At 38.1% G+C, this 17,647-nt stretch overlaps 2 protein-coding genes across 4 annotated transcripts in view; one reads left to right on the top strand and one right to left on the bottom strand.

Moving 5' to 3' along the window:
• The window catches only part of LOC135467092 (uncharacterized), a 58,597-nt gene extending 56,181 nt beyond the window's left edge, over positions 1–2,416 (bottom strand). Inside the window, exon 1 of the mRNA XM_064744852.1 lies at positions 1,302–2,416. Within this exon, the coding sequence (XP_064600922.1) occupies positions 1,302–1,394 (93 nt within the window). The 5' untranslated portion in view covers positions 1,395–2,416. The remainder of the gene's footprint in view (positions 1–1,301) is intronic.
• Positions 2,417–8,119: 5,703 nt separating this feature from the next.
• Positions 8,120–14,496, top strand: LOC135469227 (protein-L-isoaspartate(D-aspartate) O-methyltransferase-like). 3 transcript variants are annotated; one of them, XM_064747808.1, is made up of 7 exons: positions 8,120–8,354; positions 9,322–9,511; positions 10,417–10,553; positions 11,637–11,741; positions 12,218–12,430; positions 12,883–13,052; positions 14,098–14,496. In XM_064747808.1, the coding sequence occupies exons 2-7, from the start codon at positions 9,373–9,375 to the stop codon at positions 14,114–14,116; spliced, it is 783 nt and encodes a 260-aa protein (XP_064603878.1). In that variant the 5' UTR covers positions 8,120–8,354; positions 9,322–9,372; the 3' UTR covers positions 14,117–14,496. The 3 variants fall into 3 exon arrangements, with proteins under 3 accessions (XP_064603878.1, XP_064603880.1, XP_064603879.1); XM_064747810.1 differs by having other exon boundaries at positions 12,883–13,098; XM_064747809.1 differs by having other exon boundaries at positions 12,883–13,103.
• Positions 14,497–17,647: the final 3,151 nt, after the last annotated feature.

Raw genomic sequence — 17,647 nt, 5'->3', positions numbered from 1 at the left:
ATTTTACATACTTTTCCCTTTCACGGCTGACTGTAGGTTGCATATTCTAATGTATGCAAATTTAATACATGATAATTATCCCTCAAACGCACTTTAACAAAGATGTGCTTCCTTGTTAGATAAGACAGCATCTATAAAGATATTACATTTAAATGAAGTTTGTAAAGGAAATATGATGACATTTGATATCTGCACAAACTGTATAATCTTGAGCAGAGGTAACTCTCCCTTTGCTGTGTTACTGTATGATGCATGTTGTGGCTGTATATTACCTTTTATTGTACCTATATATACTACATGTTTTGCTATTTAGTGGGCCAGGTAAAACAGGATTAGCACAGCATAAACCTAGTTCAACTTGCACCTACTGTAACCCAGTTCATGTGTACATGACAGTATATCATTACATCAGTACTGGGGAATTACTGTGTTCTTATTGCACAGTAGTACAGTGTACTTCACATACACCACTAATAAGGTATATGTATTTTAAGGGCAGCCATGCATAGAAGTGGAAATGTTAGGTTTAAATTTCTAATTCAATCTTTCCAAGGACATTTTTAAAAAAAAAAAAGTGTGCATTTCTAAAAATTTTAAATACATTTTAATACTGTTCAATTAGAATTGTTTATCAAATTGTGTTGTGAGAGATTTTATTTTCTTCTATTTTGAATACAATTAACATTCAACTAGCATCATGAGCCACAATCATATAAAATTTGAAAAACATCGTCCATTACTGCTACGCCCATTACAGAGAACAGCTTTATGCTACGAGTCAAAAAAAGACTGCCAAAAGACAACACGTGCACTGAGAAAATTGTCCCACATACATACATATGTATGGAGTTGGAAGGTAAAAATGCCCTCTCTGGAGCACATATAAAGACCCTATATTAATATTTTTGATGTCAACACTTTTTTCTGATAAAAAATTAATCAAACCTTACAAAAAAAACTCATAGGCAGTCCTCTTTATAGATGAATATATCAATGAGAGTCAAGCAAACTGTGCCACTTGAAAAATGTTGAACTTCAGTATAAAACAGTATTTTAATGTTCATCAAAATATTCTGTAAATGTAAAATATCTTCTGTGTTTTCATAGAGCACATAAACCACTGTCCATAAAGTGTATACAAAGTGCGTTCAAAGCCAAGAAGCTGTTTCCAGTTCCGTGTCATGCTCCCTGAACAACAGCAATTCATCTTAACAATGAGGCTGTATAAAGTGTCCCGGATACACAAAATATTTGTCAACTGTTCACAATTGACAAGAATGCTTCTCTCAAGCCGGCCTTACCTGGTCTTTCTTCCAATTGTAGCCTCGTCTGCGGATGGCTTGGCGACGTGTCAGAGGTAAATTTCCTGTGTCCGCTGCCATTTTACCCTCCATGTGTTATGCCTCTCTGTGGACACTTACATACAGGAGCAATGCCACAGGCAGCTCATGAACCATATTCCACATGTACTTCTAATGGCAACTGGCATCATGCCATTCACAATGCAACAAGCTTAGTTTTCCCCACACTGTATTAAACTGAAATCCATGTACATGTAACTCCTTTGTTTTTCCCCCAGAGAAAGTGAAACCAGCACAAATCACAGGTCACCTAATTCTGTTAAGGTGTTTTTTACTTTTTTTTAGATACCTGCCAGACAAGTCTGTAAACAAGCCAGCTACATGCAGCTAGGCTTCCTTGAAAACAGACATTAGTGACTTCAAGGAAATTTGTAAAGTAATTAGAACATGACAATTAAGCACTGGCTGCGTCACTGTGAAAGAAAGAACGAGACCTTACAAAGAAAGATCAATCACAGCTGTATACACTTGTAACAGGTAAAACTCCACCAAGAAGAACAATCCTTAATTACAGGTAACTTCCAGGTGTCGCTCAGGTAATCAGTTTTTTCATTCAAGCTTATACTGGTAACACTGATGTTGGCAGTGACATAACCTGAACTGTGTTTTCTCAGGCCACATTTCTAGGTTAAAGTTTATATACCTCCAGCAAAGTTGTCACTTTCTGAGTCACAGCAGATACAGATTCTCCTACAAAACACACCTCATTATTCACATAACAATATGTCCAGTAGTTCACATGGTAAGCTCCTCCAGAGGAACATAAAAGACAAAAAGTAGTTTGTCTAGGATTTCCTTTCTGTATCAACTCAAACAGGAGAGAGTATGTAGTGTTAGGTTAAGGTCCGTCTCAGTTCTTGGCGGGCTTGGCTTCACGGCGTGGGAGTGGAGATTTCTCTGTGCTTGTGAGTGTGCTGACACTGTCTATATCCCTGTCAAACAGAACATCTTCCTGTACTGGCGAGCAGCCGTCAGCTTTGTCAAACCACAGCGGGGAACTTGAGGACACAACAAGCTACCTGTCAACACAGTGCACACTGTGGACAACGGCTGCAGCAGTAGCCCTCTCTACCTAATTCTGCCACTGCTAGCAGATATCCCAGTTAATCACCCCTAATGGGAGGTGCTGAACTGAATGCCCATCCCTGTCAAGGCTGGGCAAAATCACTCCCTTATACTGGGTCATGCTAACGCTCATAATCTTCAACATTATCTAACCTGTTATGTTCATAACATGACATCAGCGGTCTGCAGAAGCAACGCGAAGGTCTACCAGCAAAATTCATCACAACCAGCCCATATTTTTGAGACAACACTTTTCATTCACTGACAACATTCTTGGCTTCCTTACAAACATATCACAGCGTCCATATTGAAAGGTAAAATTCAAAAAGAAATCCTTTTCTATTGGATATGACCTATATTTTCCAGGAGACTAAGCAAGCTTGTCTTTCTCCATGCAGAGCAAAGGTGGACAGTAGCTGGAGAATATGTGATCAGTTCTGCTGAATATAAGCTCAGCTCATGGCACACCCAAAGATAGCTGGCCTGATAAAAATAGCTAGCACACATGATTGTTAAGTAATAAGACAACAGCCTGCCATATGTGGCTATCCCCTGAGTCAAGTTTTTACGCCTGATAATTCCATCCTCTTTATACAGTGTTGTTGAGCTTCTCTGACAGTAGCCACGAGCTCCAAAATCTCCAGTGAATATTTCTATTCTCTTCCTGAAAAAAAACCAAAGACAAGAAAAAAAAAAAAGAAAAGGAAGCTAATTTTGATTTTCAGGGTTCCTGTATCACCCAGATCAACGGGCTATAGATAACGGAGAAGTACCCTACAAAAACCTGTCAGGCCTAACAAAGTATGTATGCCCAGAAATAGATAAAGAGATGTTCTTTGTGAATGAAAAACTGCTTTTTAAAAATTCTCCCCAGAAAGGGACCGCCGTCTGTTGAGAATGCAGAGGTCAGAGACAGATCAGAGGGACATGTACATTGTATTATAATATGTATGCTGAGCACGTTGTCAGCTATAGGGCTCTATCACATATGGTGTCCAGATAATCATACAAGATCTCACCAGTGAATCATACTATTGTTTTAAGCCAGTCACACAGTCGCTCACAAAACGCCCTTCATCTTGTACTCCTGTTTGCAGAGCAGAAAACCATCTTAATCCACAAGATCAACCCTGTATATATGTGATCTACATCATGTAGTCCTGAATCTTTCACTTTGCCAACATTTCTGCTGGTTTTTTCTCATGACTTTCACAAGTACAACCCAAGGATGAAATTATGATAGCACTTCCAGCGTTGACATAAGCTTGAACATATTTACACTTACATATTTGAAATAAATCCGCTACAAAACACAGGCAGACGTGTGAAAAGATAAATTCATTTATCTATTTATTTGATTGGTGTTTTATGCCGTACTCAAGAATATTTTACTTATACAACGGTGACCAGCATTATGGTGAGAGGAAACTGAGAAAAGGTAAATTTATATGAGCATGCTAACATACTACAGTACTAATTTAAGGTCTTCTGTAATCCATTTTTTTTTCAATGCATAGTCTCTTTAAATTAAGGTTTCATTCATTCCTTCATTTATTTTTTTTCTTACAAAAATGCTGCCCACACTATGCACTGTTAGTCTAGTGGGAATAATATATATCAGTGAATGGATTTTTCTGTGCATTGAAAAGAAAACCATCGCTGAAAAAAACAGTAGTGAGAATACATGTATATTTTGAGAAATGAAGACACGACTGTGTATAAAGCAGGCAATGTAACAATATCATTTCACGGTCAAATGAACACTCATGTCCCATGCACACAAAAGACAATTGCAAAAAATGTTGTGACCGGCTAATTATTCTCCCAAAATTAATGAGTGTTCAGCGCATTTTGCTGTCCCTTCAACAACATAAATGGTCCTGTAGGTATTACAAGTATGCACAGAAAACCATAGTCTAACTGATGAATTTATGACCATCCTCCTGGAGATATGTACACATGTATACACAAGCTTCTATAATGATACGCCTGGGTTGTCTCCCACAAAATGCCTCCCTGCCCACTCATTTGCATACGTGTACATATGTGTACACATGTGCATTTTACAGGCTTAGAAGTATCCCTGTTTAGCTACAAGTGTGTGGATTTCTCTGATATCTGATTAATTACATGTAGCTATTTGGAAAAGGATAATGAACTCATTAATTCTAATCAAGCAGTACCTCAGCCCACTTCAAAATATGTAGGAAATTAAAAATGGTTTTTTAATGCATTTCCTTCATTGATTCACTTTATACCATTATATATTTATGTGCTGCTATTTCTTTCACAAAAAAAAAAAAAAACTTATACGACTAAAACAAAAAAACAAGGACTTAAAAAGAGGTAATAAGCATGAAATTAGAACAACTAATGAGTCCAAATGCCCAAAACATCAACAGCAAACTACTTCAGACATTATTTTCTTTAAAAAAATAGCCACCATACATTAATGGGTCATTTCAAGTTCTTAAAGCACACATGTATGTGAATGAATATACCCTAAATATAACATATCGTTAACTATTAAATTTTATTGATGTAATGCGTATTTGAATAGAGTCTATGCGGCCTGGCAATACAGCAAAGACTGGCAGTTTAATACAAATCAGTGATATAGAGGTGTGCAGTCCACATGTACTGTGCAAGAGGAGATAACAAACAGCAGTTATCATATCTTTTATAATCTACACAAGTTGAGTTGATAAATCAGATATTTCTTTCCTTTTACATTTACTGAAAAGTAAATTCATGTTCCCTAATTCATCAAGATTTTCACACATATATGAAGGAGCAACTTTCAGTGCAATTTATGAAGATTTTTAATTCAATTTTAGACAAAACTACATTGGTTGGATTGGCCAGTGTCAGGGCTTCACAAAAAGTATAATTTTATCAGTCAACACCGAATAATACCTTCAGAATACAATTGAATAAACACCTTGCAAACATGTGAAAAGGTTGAAGAATTACAGTACATGTACAATTTCATCTGTCTACAGCTACCATGTGTATGTGAGCATAGATTAAATTTTTTATATATGTGTGTATACATGTACAAAATCATGACAAGGTCGTATGAGAGATAACAGTATCAAATCAAGGAAGAAAAGGAGATAAGACTGATGAAATCACCATGCTTCACCATACAAAATGAAATTACATGTAGGGCTAGAGGCTATAAAATCAAGATTTTTGACAGTATACCAGCACTTACATATTATTTTACTGTGATAGGTTTGTTTGCTTTAGGTTTAATGTTGCATTGAGCTTGTTTTGCCCACATTACAATCGTGCTGCCTTGTACCTGGCCACCACTAGGCTAATGCTTACACCTTCATCAAGGGGCCTCTGTCTCTCTGTTGGTTAGCGCGCTAGCGCAGCGTGATGACCCAGAAGCCTCTCACCAATGCGGTCGATGTGATTCCAAGCCCAGCTCATGCTGGCTTCCTAGCCGGCCTGGGATGGTCTGCAGCAACCTGTGGATGGTTGTGGGTTTCCTCCAACCATAATGCTGGCTGCCGTCGTATAAGTGGAATATTCTTGAGTACGGCATAAAATACCAATCATACAGTTCTGCATACAGTTCTGATTGTCATGTGATACATGTAGTACTGTGCACATGTAGCCACATGTACATGTAAGAGGGCCCAGAAATTAAAATCATAGCAAGACCACACAGTCTGGGTGAAGCATGCTTCTTTCTGTTTGCTTGCTAAATTTCTTTTCACTCTTATAAAATCACTCCTTTTGAAGCATGTGACAATTTTCCTTCTTCTGTAGAAACATACAAAAAAATTTCATGTGAATTCCAAAGTTCAGCTGAAACTTTTAGCAAATGAAAAGTTTTAGTGCATGCCTTAATACTATGATGAGTATTTACCTTAAATCCATGCAAAAGGAATAGTTCAACAGCAACTTACATCAAGATGGTCACAGATCTGATGGTAAGACAATTTGCACCGAATTCTACATCCATTCTACACAAGAAACAAAAACAAGACAATCATGTTGATAAAAGTTGGCAAGACAGCATTTTTATTACAGTTCTCAGAACAACACTGGTATATTAGCATGAAACCGAGGAGACAAAATTTTCCCATTCTAATTCTTCAAACTAAGCGAGTAAAAAGGTAAGAAATGTTAACCCTGGGATAAATTAATGGAATATATTTGAGGTGCATTCTTCACAAAGTGCATTTCTGTATAAACGATGCCTGGCAAACTATTGACGGTTTACTCATCCCTGTTCACAATGGTTTTCCTCACCTATAAAACCAAATCTTCCAATACATTTATACACATGTATAATACTAGTAACTGAGACAATTCTTGAGCATGGCATCAACCAACCATCATGTAAATAAATATAACATTTCACCTAACCAGGAAGAGTTTGTTCCACAAGATGAACATAGTTCCTCACGTGTACAGCAAACTGCCATCTGCTGCTTGGCTGTCATGTCCACTAGTTACAGTTTCGAGCCACCATTCATTGCAGCGAAATTGCCAAGCACTGAGTTTGATTATTTCACATGAGTTAATGAAAATAGCGGAATTAACAGAGTAACAATAATTTCAAATACAACTAATGCCACTGAATGCTTCAGATGCATAGTATGTTACTTTATATGAAATTCTGCGCCAATACATATTTGTGTGACTGTTTATGTCACTCTAGATGAAGAAGCATGTCCAGTTTGTGTTATGGTTTTTACATGGTTTTGATTTTAAGTTTATCAGAAGACTTGATTCATCACAGCCGATGATGAAATACTGGAATGATTTATCAGGTAAATGCAGGAATACAACGTGTTTCAAACTGAAGCCAAGCAGTGATATTTTAGCCACAAATATCAGGTCAAAGCGCCCTCTAACAAGAATGCCTTCTACCTAAACACCCTCTAACTAAAACGTCAGGGGTCCATGGCGTGTGCAGTTGATGGTCTACAACGACAACACAGGTCAGTCACCAAGCACTGCGTATGCGTCCGTAACTGTGTAATCTTCGTCAGAAATATCAAGTCCACAACAGATCGTGTTCATTTCTCCATACAACAATATTTACATGCAACCAGTTTAGAAAGTTTAAAGTCCAGAAATAATTTTAAAATGTGTATTTTACAAAAGCAGCATTAATAGGCCATATATACGTACAACACATATAGAATCCATACAGTGTTATCGCAGGCATACATGCACATCGAAGTCCATGCTGCCAGCTTAAACATTCATTATATATAGAGGGCGTTTAGGTGGAGGGCATTTTGGCTAGATCACGTTCTGACTGTAATTCTAGCCACAAAGGCGCACACCAACTTAGGTATTTTTCTTTTATTCGTGTTTTGAAACTGCCACGTGGTTTGTGGAGTTAAGTGGTCAAACGAGCCTAATACCCGAGTAATGCCACTCACTGACAAAAAATCGAGTTAAACACGGCTTCACGTTTGCTACTTTGTTCTGTTTTGAGATCGCATCTGTGCAGATTACATTAGCAGAACGTTGGTTGCATTTTCCTTGACATTTCGCCACAAAAAGTGCTAAAACAACTATGAAAACTTACTCAAAACCTGTCAATCACAAGTGTTAAAACACCCGCTACAAAACTACAACCATTTCCTGGTGATGGGAATTCTGGGAGCTGTCTTCTCGGGGAACTACCTTCCGTAAGGTGGCGCTGCAAAGTAGGTCAAATGTAAAACCAGTGTGACATTTTACAACTTTCTGTAAATTACACCTTTTCGTTAATCCATTTCAAAAATCTGGATAAAAGTTCGTGATATAAACTTGTATGCTCGCGTTGTACATCGAAAATTAAGAGTGCCAAGGCTGAACATAGATGCAATAGTTGACGGTACGAAGAGATTTGTCCATTGTTGTTGTTGTAGTCAACAGTAAAGAGACGGCGGTGATCCGTGGATAAACTAGGTATCCAAGCGTTTAACAGTTATTTGCTGAAATACTTTACCCGTACTGCGTGCACAGCCAGTTTAATTCTTCATAGACGTATACAGTTCGTGGAACAGATTTTATTGATGCTTTGTAGTGCATATTTTTGTGACGTAAACTGATGGAAGCGCATCGGATGAACATAGTCCGAGATTTCTCAGACGTTAGGTTTGGCGAAATGGTCCCATATTAACATCAGAGTGCATCCCATTTAAAAACCTGATGCAGTTGCCATGGCAGTTGCTGTGGCTGTCTGTCATGGCATTCGAGACAAAATTTACCCATTACATGCGTCTCCATGGCCTGAACTTTGCAGAGAATTATGTTCCTTACCTTTTCGTCTGTCGATTTATGGAATGCATCATGTTGATCTTTTATTCACTAGGCCATGTGGGCCCGCCATTCGTTGGTGATGCTAAGTAACTTGCTATACTGTCAGCATCGACATATTTGACTAGGGCAGGTAACTTAATCAGGTTTTTAAATAGAGCCTGCTCTGAAAAAAATATTGCCAAACCCAATGTCAGAGGAATCAGAAGATGCTAAATCATTTGAAATTTGAAAACAGCTCTGTATCAAACCTGAAGCGTCTGCGATCAAAAACCAGTCTCCAGTAAATCTTGTTCACTGTTATGTTACTCGAGAGGCAACATATTTGCCGGTGTTCTTCTTGCTGGTAGTGATCTCACTTTAATTGCAGTATATCATGATAATTTATTTGCTGTAATATTCTTTCTCATGTAGTATAATCGGTATAAACATGAAAACTGCTGAACATATATTTCTGTCATGAAATTACTTAATTCTGTTCTTTAAAACGAGTGAAAGGCAGAGTCATCTTTTTATATGGGCTATATGTGAATTTCAACCAGCTAAAAATTTTCCATAGTACACATCGGTTGGTAGCTCAGGAATAAAATTATAGGTTGACATTTTTTCTTTGCAGCTCAAGCTCTATGCTGATTAAAGCAAAGCGTGATGTGAGGTTCCGAGACAAATGTTCAGACAAGTGAGGGAGAAGTTTGCCTCATCAAACTTTGCTCTTTTACTGTTGGGATTTTCACATTGTTTCAAGTTCAATATGGCTTGGCGATCAAGCGGAAATTCAAACATAAATTTGGTTGAAAATCTTCAGCGTAAGTGAATTGATTTCTGGATGTTTCCTTTTGGTGTTTACACAAAGGCAGATGTGTTTTGGAATACATTTTCCATTGTCTCATCTCCTACCAGTGTGCATTGGTGAAGATTGATGTGGACACACAGGATTCAGCTAAATGTGGTTCCCAAAGCTCTGATTGGTGGGAGTTCCTTCATAGTGATGTCGGGGCCTCCATGGCCGAAGGGGGTAGATTGCCAGCAGGGTGCGATTACCTAGGAGCCTCCCACCAATGCGGTTGATGTGAATTTAAGTCCAGCTCATGTTGGCTTCCTCTTGTCGGGTCGAACGTGAGGAGCTCTGCCAGCAACCTGCAGATGGTCGTGGGTTTCCCCTGGGCTCTGGCCCTCACCATAATGTTGGCTGCTGTCACATATTTGAAATATTTTTGAGTACGATGTAGAACACCAATGAAGTAAATAAATAAATCATAATGATGTGATAGTATGTCATTACTTCCTGTATATCTCTGGAAGTCCGTGTTTTGCAAACCAGTCATAATCCAGTTGAGTTATGCAGAACGGAACTCTGTCTTGCTTATTAACTTTGCATAACTAAACAGAATTGAATCAAATAAAATCAAATTTCTCAAACATATGCATGTGGACTGAAATCAGAGTTCATCGAAGTTGATTTATAAGCAGATTTGGTGTGTCCACAACCATATTCAGTGCAAACTGATGCTCAGTGAGGCACATTGTGTTTTGATGTGTCAGTGGTATTAGTTTCCGTCACTTCTATAAAGTGTTTTTCGTCATTGACCAAAATGTATTTGAAACTTAAATTTTTACAGTAAGGAAAAAATGAAAAACTTCTGCTTGACGTGATCTATTTTCTTCCAACATGATGTGTTTTTATGCAGCCACCACATGTTGAATTTTGCAGGCAATGGTATTATAAAAAACCCAGCTGTGGCCAATGCAATGAAGGCTGTAGATCGAGCTCACTTCAGTAGAGCTAATCCATATGCAGATTCCCCTCAGAGCATTGGGTATGCAGTAACCATCAGTGCTCCCCACATGGTGAGTGTTTTAAACTTCACTGTCCAGTATTAAACCATGTCCACCTTAGGGGATCAGCATAAAGGAATTTCAGTGGTCGAGGTGCGCCAGCGCGGCACAATGAACATGGAGTCTCTTGCCAATGCGGCAGCTGTGTGTTCCATCTCATGCTGGCTTGCGTCTGACAGCAACCTGCGGACGGTCAAGGGTTTCCTCTGGGCTCTGCCAGATTTCATCCCACCTTAGTGCTGGTTGTCGTCACATAGGTGAAATATTCTTGACCACGACCGAAAACACCATTCAAAGAAATAAATAAATAAACGAACTTTGTGGGATCCTTTTTCTTCCAGGAAGGTCTGCATCAGCCTGCAGATAGTCATGGGTTTCCACCAGGCTCTGCCTGGTTTTCTCCTACCATAATGCTGGCCTAACATCAGACTAATTCATGTACTACAACAGTTTGTGAAAGAGACAAGAAGAACTAGATCTTTTCTCACTTACGAATATTGCATGAAGAAAAAAAAAGAGGTGTGAAATGAGCATCCATTTTCTTAATTTTTGTGCATGTTTACTTGGTGTTTATGTAGGGATATTTTGAGCACAACTTTATTTTGGTACACAAATAAAAACAGTCCTCTTTGTGATGCACTGAACTTGGTAGCTCGGGTCAGTGTAGTTCTAGTTATTTAGGTGTCTATGTTGAAATTTGCCCTGCTGTATGTAAAAAGGTTGTAGCATGGAGTAGAAAGCTTTGTCCTGACTGGCCAGACTACTGGCACTTGAAAGTGTTCTTGGCACATTGAAAGTCATAGTGTTAACGTAGCTTAGTAGGTCCATTGTTTCCGAGCCTTCTTCAAACAAGCTCTGTAAAACCTACATAATTTTGAATAGAGTGGGAAACACAAGTCAAATGAAAAATTGTGTGCTTATAGTGGTTTCTTTTTTTTTGTTTTAATGAGGAAGTCTGCAAGATGCCAGTCAACTAAAAGATTAGAATTTTCCCAATGGTTGTGTCAGTTTTCACATTAGCTAAAGTACATGTATTTCAGTTGTAATTTTTCAGATGAATCACATTATCGGTGTTTTACATGTATGTAATTGTAGCATGCACATGCTCTGGAACTGCTATCAGAACAGCTGAAGGAAGGAGGGAAAGCTTTAGATGTTGGATCTGGAAGTGGATACCTTACAGCCTGTATGGCTATAATGGTGGGTGACATGCTAGGATTTAGTCCTTGCCCATCTGTTACTGTACATTGTAGAACCTTCATTTCCGATCAAAGTTGGCAGACTCACTAATATAAAGGAAGAGGCCAGTACTCAGAAAGTGTCAGAGTACAGCCTTTTTATGCCTATTGAACAAATTAATGAATAAACATAATACTGTATAGGGGCCTCCGTGGCTCAGTTGGTTAGCGGGCTAACACAGCATAATGATGCAGGAGTCTCTCACCAAAACGGTTGCTGTGAGTTCAAGTCCAGCTCATGCTGGCTGCCGTACATGGGGAGATCTGCCAGCAACCTGCGGATGGTCTTGGGTTCCCCCCAGGCTATGCCTGGTTTCCTCCCACCATAATGCTGGCCGTCGTCGTATAAGTGAAATATTCTTGAGTACGTCGTAAAACACCAATGAAATAAATAAATAAATAATACTGTATAGCTCTTCTATTTTTTCTTTCACAAAGGTAGGAGAAAGCGGAAAAGCTGTTGGTATTGATCACATCCCTGAACTTGTTGAGGGGTCATTGGTTAACTTAAGGAAAGACCCCTCTATACAGAGACTTGTTGAGAGTGGACGAGTTAAGATGGTGGTTGGTGACGGTAGGAAAGGTTACTTAGAAGAAGCACCTTATGATGCAATCCACGTAGGAGCAGCTGCACCGGAAATGCCAGAAGCAGTATGTACTGCTGTGTGCTATGTCTATTAAAGATCAAGTTAAAAATTTATTGCTGAAGTATTATTGTGTTGAGCTGCCTAAAGCCTTTCTTGGGGCATAGTATTAGTCCTATGCAAATAAGCAAGCGAGTTTGTCAGGCCATATGTTGGTTTCTAGGTAGAACATTTCGACAACAGAGTGACGTGTGATCACAAAACCTTCTAAAAAAAGCAATGGCTCCTTTTGATTTCTTTATGGCGCATTGTACATTTTCTTGGCTTACCCTCTCTCCCAAAGGTTCAAAGGCTGGTGGTGTTGGCTACATGTGTAGATGATTAATACTGTCATAGGATTCAGTACTTTCAAAACATTTATTCTGTTATGTTTGTTGACTTTAATATATGCATTTCAGTATCCGTATGTTAGTTTGCATTTTAAGTTCTTGATATGTTCCTGTCTTCTTACATCCACAGTTGATTGAGCAGTTAAAGCCAGGAGGTAGGCTGATTATTCCTGTAGGTCCAGCGGGAGCCAATCAGAACCTGAAGCAAGTGGACAAGTTGATGGACGGGTCAATAGAAACAACCACGCTGATGGGTGTGATCTATGTACCGCTGACAAGCAAAGACAAGCAGTGGCCCAGGTGGAGATAACTCTGCGCTAACCTTGCATGGTGTTTGCCTCCCCTTGTAAGGTGCTTTATGAAAACTGCCTTCTTTGCATGACTGGTGTGTTTAGGAGTGTTTTGTCTTCACATATAATTAAGCGTTCTGGGCCTCAGGATTTGTGCAAGGCTTTGGCAGTGAAAATTCTTTAACACATTCATGTGCATTTATAAAATACTGAGAGAGAATGTATAACAAAGGGAATTCTGTCAGGCAAATTATTTTTGACCTTCAATAATTGATACCCCACTGTAAAATCAACTTATCTCATAAGCTCTGGTGAACACAAATTCTACAAATCTACTGGTTTAGGATTTCATACATGAATTTATTGCTTTAATTTGTGTTGCCAAATTCAATTAGATTATGATTAATTTCAGTTGACCAAATCACTTAGTGAAATTAAATAAAGCCTCATACATATAGACATTAGATTGTGGTTTGACTATTTAGCACGCCACTTCAATGGATCTATTCACATTTCTCAGTCTTGGTTATGGAACTTCACTTCCCAGCCGAATGTGACAGACATTTACCAAAACAAACCAGAGTCATGTTCCCAACCACTGTTGTGGCACATCCTAGCTCATCATATTAAATCAGTGCGTGGCAGATTTCAGCCTTACTTACAGCCCTCCCTCTTCTCGATCTTTTGGTGGTCTTATTGATACAAGAATTCTTTTTGACCTTTTCTTTAGTGTTTTGTTTGTTTCACAGTTTTGGTTGAAGAAATTAGAAATGACATTAAATTTCCCCCCACCTTGACCTTTATTTAAATATGGAAATTGTGGAAATCACTCATTCATGTGCATATGGGAACAGTCAAAAATATAATACAATTAATAAATAGCGTATTGATGTACGTGTATTGTGATAGATTCAGAATTTTTCTTAAATATTTTGAGGTTCTGGCATCAGATTTAATTACACAGGCATAATAATATTGTTGACATTTGTGCTTGCCCCAAACTAATTCTCCTTAAGCATATGAAAGTCACTTTTAAGATCCTTTTTTTTTTTCAGGTCAAAGCAAGAGCTCTAAGGAAGTTGGGGAGATGGCCTACAGTTAATACATTACCTGTGGCTTTATTCTAGTTGTGGGCTTAAACAGGAGGTATTATGTAGCTATCCTGGTGTGCAGCACTTTGTACTGTGCAGTATCCACAGTTATCTGTATATGGAATGTTGTACCTATGTCTAATGGACACTTGGAGAGTGCACCACAGCTGCTGTATAGATATACTATTCATGAAAATAACAGGGTTCCAGGAACAAAGAGTTAGTTTCAAAAGACAGCTTATATTTGTTTTCCCTATATTACGACCATTGCGTCCTTGATTCTAGGAGGCTGACTGTAACTGTACATGTAATATACATTACCCTACAGTGTATTTCAGTAACATACTTGTCTTATGAAAGAAAATCAAGGGTGGTGGTTGTGGTGAGGAGTGAGGGCGGGTGGGGTTGGCATGGAGACTGTCACTGTGTTACATGTATGATGGTGATCATATGGTACTTTTTTCAGGACACAAACGTGAGGTTTGAAATTATTAATAGACCTTCCCATATAAATCCATGGCTACTCATAGCAAGGCATTGTCATCAAAGACCTGACTACTAGAAGTTTCATGAACTGCTGATGCATTTTACTATTTCTGTTCATTATTTCACACAGAGCTGAAAGTATTTCTCATGTGTAGAAAATGGATGCCCCACATACACATGGAGATGAGATTATAATAGAATGTGTAGTATGGGAAAGGTGCTTCTTAAACATGTTGCTTTCCAGAACATGTAGTTTTCCTTGTGCACATTTTCTTAATCATCTGGCCCCGCGATCACAAAGCGATCTTAGACTTAAGTCAAAACTTCAGTTATTAAAATTTCGTATGTTCCTTTCGGTTATTTTGGCTGAAATGGCTTGTACAATAACTTACCCAGAGTTTACACTGTCAACCAATATTTGGGTCTGGTGACATCGAAAATGACAATTCTAAAGTGATTAGAAACTTTGACTTAAGTCTTGTGTTGTGATTGTTTTGTGATCTCATGGCCTGGTGTTTAGTAATACGTTATTTCTGTCTATTTTTTTGTTACGTATATGATAGAGATTTACGCTGATATCAACCTGAGGAGGTAGACCTATGGTGCTAAAGTACTTGTATAATGTACTTGTGTTGAGAATTGGGTGTTTTTCCTTTCCCTACAAGTTGACTAGAGTGTTTGCTAGGGCTGTCCTCTGAAGATGCCAAGGTGTTTGACATGTCTTGATAGTCTTAAGAAAACTGCTCTGGTACTCTTCCCTTTGTTTACTCCATTACTTGTTGATGTTAAAGAGTTTCAGAAATTTGTACCAACATAATGAACTATGCCCTCTGTATTATTAATGCAAATTAGAAATTAAGAAATCTTTAATTTCATTTGGGTTGTTTCATCTCAAAACAGCTATTTCTTTTGGATAAAACATAGGACAACTGCACACAATACAAAATTGCGCCTCCACTATATCTCTGTCTGCCCTGTGTACAACTTGAAGTCTATATTAATGTTGACGTGAATAGAGTAGTGTGAAAAGAGTATGCTTTTCGTTAGTTTAACTACAGGTTGATTGTAGACTACAGCTGTTCATACTTGTAGCTACACATACATCATGTATATTGTCCTAAATGTAGGTCTACCATGGCTGGAAACAGACCTATGTGTGGTGACAGGTTGATGTGCTCTGTATTTCAGACATAAAGATAATGTCATACAAAACAGCTGTACCATAATGCTGCTTTAGATGGATATAGAAGCTCAAAGGATTCATTCTGTCAGTATGGTGCACAAATTGATAAGGATTCCACCTCCCTACCAAGGGGAGTAACCAAATGATCAGCAAAGCCATCAACTGAAATTATTGAGAACAGTCAGTATATGATAATGATACTGTATCGTGTAATGTCATAAAATGTGATGTCAGTCTTTCTTCGTTGGTTTACAAGGTTGGCTTTTGTTAGCATTGGGTTAGTGATTTTGGTATCCGGTACATTTTTCAAGATGTTGACGTGAAAATCTGGCCATGTTAAATGCTTCCCTTTTGTACTATTTGGTTCTTTCACCCATTTTACTGTACATAGCTTTTAACTCCTGTTCAGTAACATCAAAGTTGTGTATCTTCAAGCCAAGTTCTAAATGGTCGCTGTGAATTGTGTTTGGCAATTTTCGGAAAACGCACAAAAAGAAACAAGTTACTGTTTTGATTACAGAGTAAATATATCAAAACAGTGAAGGAGAAAAATGGTCAGATATTTAAGTTAATGAATATTAATGCAGCTGGTGAGTTTGAATAGGTTGTGTTTATTAGTAAACATGTATCATAATGATGTCAATGTCTAAATTTGCCATGCATTAAGCAGATTATGTGTCCACTGAAAATAAACAAGTGCCATGTGACAAGCAACTCTTTGATTGGTTGTTGTGAAAGTCAGTAGAAACAATTCATTTTCTTTCTGTCCTGAAAATGGTACAATTTTAACCATATTTAGCCACGATAGGGCCAAGAAAAAGCATCGTTATAAAGTATAAGAAACTCTTATATCACATGAAAGAACTGAAACTCGTGATCTTTTAATGGAACCTTAGCTGATTGAACCTCTCATATTTTTATCTTACCATAATTACTTGTTAACGAAGAAGTTGGATTGATCGAATGAGGTCTGTTCACCATTACCTTACTTCTAATCCCTAATGTACAGTGTGTTCTGACAATGACAGCATCATGCAATCAGTTCTGTTGAATATTTTCATCCGTCACGTGCTACTGTGATACAGTCAAAACCCTACTTTGCTTTTCACTTAAACTACTATTGCCAACCTGCTTAAAGTGCTGAAATGCTTGTACATGTATAATTTAATGGTATGTATTCTTGCGGCATTTTTGTTGATGTTATTTGTACTCTGTTATTATTTCAATAAACATGAAATACAATTTGAAAGTGTCAACTCTGTGCTTGGGACCCTAGTGACAATAAGCGAACAGAAATTGTAGGGCCATTTGCCCGATCTTACATTTGACAGAGATCACTGGACTTCCACTAGTATGGGGTTGAAGTTTTAGGGGCCCGTTTCACAAAACGCATGTAATGTTATCTACACTGAACTTCCTTAGCGACCAGTACTGTAGGTATTAGTTGCCATGTTAGTTATGTGAACATAACGCTACATGTGCTTTATGAAATGGGCAATAGCTTCCTCCAGCCCATCTTCCCCAGACAAGTGATGTATTTCTTTGGGTTTTTTTTAATTTGATTAGTGTTTTACGCTGTACTCAAGAATATTTCACTCATACAAGGGTGACCAGCATCATGGCGGGAAAAAACCAGGCAGAGCCCAAGGGAAACCCATGACTATCTTCAGCTTCACACCATATAGACTTGAGGAACCATACCATTACCATGCCTCTAGCCATAAATACTTACATGGTATAGGTGAAATATTCTTTGTGTATGGTAATAAATAACAATCAAACTGTTAGCTGACAGATGGGTTGAAACTTACAGTCCCCAAAAGACGATACGGGACTAAATACTGT

The sequence above is a fragment of the Liolophura sinensis genome, chromosome 6 (genome assembly GCF_032854445.1).
Source record: "Liolophura sinensis isolate JHLJ2023 chromosome 6, CUHK_Ljap_v2, whole genome shotgun sequence".
NCBI lineage: Eukaryota > Metazoa > Mollusca > Polyplacophora > Chitonida > Chitonidae > Liolophura > Liolophura sinensis.
Note: the sequence above shows the minus strand (reverse complement) of the source record. Positions and strands in the feature narration are given on the sequence as shown.